This window comes from Ixodes scapularis, unplaced genomic scaffold (genome assembly GCF_016920785.2).
Source record: "Ixodes scapularis isolate PalLabHiFi unplaced genomic scaffold, ASM1692078v2 PGA_scaffold12__126_contigs__length_90152505, whole genome shotgun sequence".
NCBI classification, from domain to species: Eukaryota; Metazoa; Arthropoda; class Arachnida; order Ixodida; family Ixodidae; genus Ixodes; species Ixodes scapularis.
In genome coordinates, this window is record NW_024609838.1 from 27,584,452 (window position 1) to 27,590,074 (window position 5,623).

Here is a 5,623-nt window from a genome sequence, read left to right on the forward strand (position 1 = left end):
AAATCGCACTTTGGCAGTGTCCAGCTGCTACGCGTAATGCTGGATGGTTTTAAAAACTTCCACTGTGTTTGATTAAAATATAACTACTCTACCTCTCTAACCAGACTCAGGATGCAAAATATGCTCTGCCAGAACTCGCAGCCTTGCACCCACCTTCCCCGCAAAGCTTCGCCTCGTTTCTTTGTATGTGTCCCCTTAACTGCTCGTCGTTAAATGCCAATATTGCCCCCTCCATTCACCATTCAACAAGACAGGGAAACCCGTACCTTCGCATGCATCGGCGCTCGTTTTCTCGTTAATGTGCGACGAACTAAAGGCCCGTTCACACGATGCATTTTTCTCGCGCATGTAGTGTCGCGAAATGTAGTTTCGCGAAATAGTTGCGCCGTCTGGAGAAATCCGAAAAGGACGCGCGCATTTAAAAAAATGTTGCGCGCACACCTCGCTTCTAGAGCGAGCTTTTGCTGAAACTTTGCCGAGTCCTGTCAATCACTCTGAGGGCGCCGCCAATGGCCGCTCAGAAACGCTCTCACGTGGCCTTTGAGGGGGGAGCGAGCTGTTTGAGAAGACCACTTCACTGCTGGTGTTGTAGCCGAGCCAAATCCGAAAAAAAAAACAACGAAACCACGAACGATGGATACTGCCGGCGCTTCCGCAAGCACGTCAAGCATCACTGAAGGAAAAGTGAGTAGCATATCAGAAAAAAATCCAGCGATGGACGAAGACAATTAGCGGGAGTTGGTGAGATTAGAATAGTGCACATAGCGTTGTTGTCGCGACGATACCGCTGGATAAGAGACCATAGAGTAAACTGAAACCAAGTTTGCTTTGTTTACAAGCGAACGTGAAACCATGTGCGCTCTCTGAAACAGTTGGCACAGTAAACTCGGGGCAGATATGGGCGCCGAGAAGTAACCAGATTGGACACGTAGCGTTTCTATGAATACCATGTGTATTGATAGGAGCTTTGGCAATGAATTGGCTGCGTACGGGCTCGGCGCCGGGACATGTCCTGCACGTACAAATTGCCGCCTCAATCGGCTTAGCGCACACGCAAAATCGCTCCAAGTAGTGCAGTATGTGAGAAAAAAAAAATTAAAGTGAATTGACTGCATAAAATGTGCAAAGCAGGTCCCCAGATAAATAGCGATCTGATTCGGAGCTCACTCAAAACGGTGCATCGGTGTGTGTTGTTGTTGCACGTGAAGCGGTACGTGTGAACGAGCACATTTCGTGAAACATGAGTGTCGCGAAACTGTTGCGCGCCTAAAAGATGCATCGTGTGAACAGACTTTAAGAACGATAGCTCTAGCACGTTTGCGCAATGCGGGCAAAAATGGTGTCGTCAAGTACCTTCCTCATGCATGTGTCAACGCCATTTTTTCTGCATCGTGCGAACGTGCTGCGACTATCACTTTTACCTCTTCGCACAATGAGGGTGAAAAAGGCACCGTTTTAAATTTCAACAAAAATTAATTAAGAATGACAAAGAATTTTCTATCGCAACATAGCAGCAACCGTAGCCATCTAACGGGCACTACCCAAGACTGGTGCGTACATCTTTGTTCCACAAATATTGCATATGAAAAGGATTGTCAAAGTCGTGACATAGCTTAGTGGTAACATGCCCGCTTCACACGCAGCAGATTTAGGATTGAATCCCGAAGGCAGCGGGCAATCTTTTTCAAGGATTTGTCAACGTCAACAACGGTCGCCCTACGCTCCATTACGACAACTACTGTCGAGGCCGATTATAACGAAGTCGGTTATAAGGAAATAGCGGTTACAGCGAAGCGGTCACGATTCCCCACTCCTTTTTGCACTTGGTTATGACCGAAGTCGGTTATAACGAAATAGCGGATATAGCGAAGTGATTTCCGATTCCCGTTGACTTCGTTATAACCGGTCTCGACAGTACAACTACAATTACGACATCAATGACTACAACTACAACGGACAACATTTCTGGTGGCGGGATGAGCCCATAACAGCTATCACCGTAAAAAACATGGGTCAAAGGTACGGGGCAAAAGAAAGAAACAAAGAAAAGAAAGGAACAGCGCGCGCTTGTCCCGTGTTCCTCTCTTTTGTCCTGTTCCTTTCAGCACTACTTCAGGCGAGGGTTTCTCAAAGTTGGAATGCATATCACATCCTATAAAGGCTCTTGCTTGTGGGCTTTGTGCACCACCCAAGTGGCGCAGGAGCAACAGTGGCAGGTATGCAAGGTGAAGAGGGAGGGGTGAGGGAAGCCAGTTTCTATTACGCGGCGGGCGACCGGCAGTTCAAGCGCCAATTCACGGGCTATCCGTTCAGTGCAGTATGTAAGGTTTGCAACAGGCCGCGGTTTCACCCGTTAGCATTTAGAACATTCTTTAGAGCACAAAACTTATAAGCAGAAGACCCCGTAGTACTTGTACTTCGCCGCTGCCGAGCGCACACCGAGAAAGTTCTTTGCACCAAGAATCCTGGGATCAGACACAAAAGCACGATACTTCGTTTAGCTGCCAATGCTGAAGTCGACCAGACCAATCCAACGGCGTCAAAAGCACAATGTCGCGGTGTTTGTCGTGTCTCCATATGCTTGCAATTCTGGCTAAATCAATTGTTTACAGGGAAGACCCAGGCACTTGCGCTTGAAGTATGAGCGCCCGTGGTCGTACATGCTCGTGCTTTCGACTGCGGTCGGACATACGACGAAACTAATTTGCGCAAAAGCTGGCCCTATAAATGCCAGGAATTTAAAAACAACCGAGAGAAAGGCCCACCGTCTTATCCTCGACGATGAGGTAGAGCAGGCGTTGGCGCGGAATGAGGGCGGGCACTTTCGTCTCCGCTCCCGGCGTTTTTGCTTTTTCCGGAGGAGCGCTGTGTACGGGCGGCGCAGACGACGGCGCTGACGACGGCGTGCCGGGCGTCCTGCTGACGGCCGGCACGTCCAGGAGGTTTGGCATCGACAGCAGGTGCGGCTCAAACATCTGCGTCGACTTGTGGCCTGAGCAAAGAATGTGAAGGCGGCACAATAGGAATGTATTATTATATCTGTGCCAAGCGCAAGTTGTCTGCTTCTTGAACGGGGGTTGCAGTGACGTCGGAACGCCAAGTTCCGATTGGTTCCAAATGGATGGATAGTGGGTAGACCTCGAGGCAGCTAGCATTGAGGTCCACCCACTATACTTCCACCGGAGCCAATCGAAGCTCGGCATTATGACATCACTGCAAACCGAGTGCAAGAAGCAGACAAACTTGCGCTCCGCACTGTGTCCCGGTGCCAGCTCGGAACCTCTTCACTCTACTGCCCCTGTTGCTTTATCTGAAATAAAATGACCGGTGCCCTTTTTCTTCCTTAAAATGGAGACCAAATGTCGCAAAATGCCCATCTTCTGAGATATTACGGTGTTAGGTTGTGCTTTTAACGAGAAAAAAAGGCATGCGTGGCTGTAACTTTGGTTTTTTTGCGACGTTTAGGGTAGACAGATTATGTTTGCGCCATAAAATTGGATCTTTAGTGCCCAACGTCCAACAGCAACTGCTTTTTTTTTTTTTTTTTTTTTCACAAGAAATTTTTTATGTTTTAGCTTTGGTTCCATACAAGATGCATAATCTGCACCAGGCACTTACTCTGCACATACAGTCGAGCCCGCTTACAACGAACCCTTCTACAACACGAAACGCGTTCGCTAAAAGAGAACTTCGTTATAAATGGACTTACCCTTAAAATTCAAGATAAATAAGTAAGTAAGAGCAACCTGCGATCGATGTGCATGGCGTTTATTCAAGGAAGTCCGTAATCGCTGTTTGCTTCCGCAGTGCAGATCCAATTATAGCGCTCTCCAGGTTGCTCAGCTGATCGATGTGAACATCGCTCAGTCCCCGTGCGTACACCAGCTGCTTCAACGAAGCTATGTGCCCCAAAGCCGTCGCTGTCGAAACCGGAGGTGAGGGAGCAACCCCATCGCCGACGTCGTCTTCGTCGTCCTCTTCGTCGTCGGACGCCGCGATGTCCTGCCGCACCTCCCGCACGATAGCTTCGTCGGAGGCGCTCTCCGAGACGATGACATCTTCGTCGGCGTCAACGAAGTCGTCCCACGTCTGCCCTTCCTCTGTCAGACTAGCAGCAACGGCTTGGGTCCACAGGGTCGAGTCGATGCTTTGCGCATCGTCTTGGCTTGCTTCCGCAGGAGATTGCTCCGCAGGAGAAAACGAAATCCCAGCTTTTCGAAAGCAGTTCTTGATGCTGCCAGACCTGACCTCCATCCAGGAGGCCTTCAGCATTTCCACCGCGTTCATGAGAGAAATTGTCAGCTGAGGCCCTCGCGCACTTGGTCGGCCGATTGCGATGAGCAGCCTTTCGATGACGCGGCGGCGGTAGCACACTTTGAAATTTCTGATGATCCCCATGTCGAGGGGTTGGAGCTTGGCAGTGGCGTTCGGAGGGAGGAACATCAAAGTCACAGCATTCAGCTGTGGGTTCACGTGATGAGCTGAGCAATTATCCAGGATCAACAGGATCTTCCGTTTTTGCTTGACCATGGCATTGTCAAGCTCCGTGAGCCATTCGGCAAAGAGTTGCCGAGTCATCCAAGCCTTGGCACTGTCTCGGTACCGTACGGGCAGGGGGTTGGTGAAACAGCGCGGTTTCTTCGCCGTTCCAATCACAAACGGCAAGCGCCTGTCGCTGCCGTCTACATTACAGCACAGGAGCACAGTTATCCGCACCTTGCTGTGCTTCCCACCGACGCATTTGTCGTCCTTTAACGCGTGCGTACGCACAGGCCTCATCTGGTAAAACAACGCAGTCTCGTCCGCGTTGTAGACATCTCGCTCACTGTAGCTGTAGATCTCGTCCAGGTTGTCAGCAAGCCACTGCTCCGCTCTCTCTATGTCCACGGATGCCCCTTCCCCGACGATGGACTTGTAAACAATCCCGTGGCGCTCCTTGAAGCGATGGAGCCATCCGTTTCCAGGGCTGAACTCTGTGAAATTCAGGAGAAACGCGAAGTCCCTGGCTTTCCCAAGCAGCAGGGGTCCGCTGATGGGGACGTTCATAGTTCTTGCGTCGAGAAACCACTTGAAGAGAGCGTCTTCGACGTCTTTGTACGCGGCGTGCCGTAGCCGTTTTCGAGCACTGCAGTCACCATTCATGCTCTTTGCTGTCATGATCTTCTCCTTTTCCTTGGCGATCGTCAAAATGGTGGACTTCGATAAGCCATATTTCTTGCACAGGTCGCCGTTTTTCGCCCCTGCGCTCAGCTCCTGAAGGATTGCAGATTTCGTGCCCATGTCGATCGCCTTGCGTTTCTTCGCAGTTGAAGCAATGTCCGACATAACGATCGATGACTCGGCGAGTGACCGTAGACTGAGCGATTGCGCGGAGGTCGAGCCGAAATGCCGAAACCAAACGACAAGAGGCAACACGCTTCAGACGGAACGAAAAACAAAAGACCGCGAAACCCCAACACTCAAAATAAAAAAAAAAAGCGCAAAAAAAAAAAAGGGGGGCTTTGCACACGGTTTTAACGCTTCGAGCAGAACGCGTGCAAAACGTTGGGCTAAGAGGCCTGATTGTCTTGCTTTCCCCTTTCGTTCCCTCTTCCCTCCCCATCTCCCTCCCCAAGAACCCGAC

The 5,623-nt window shown here is 50.3% G+C and overlaps 1 protein-coding gene across 1 annotated transcript; it reads right to left on the reverse strand.

Moving 5' to 3' along the window:
- Positions 1-3,632: 3,632 nt before the first annotated feature.
- LOC121835349 (tigger transposable element-derived protein 6-like) lies at positions 3,633-5,338 on the reverse strand. Its single transcript, XM_042289478.1, has one exon. The coding sequence runs from the start codon at positions 5,323-5,325 to the stop codon at positions 3,769-3,771; it is 1,557 nt and encodes a 518-aa protein (XP_042145412.1). The 5' UTR covers positions 5,326-5,338; the 3' UTR covers positions 3,633-3,768.
- Positions 5,339-5,623: the final 285 nt, after the last annotated feature.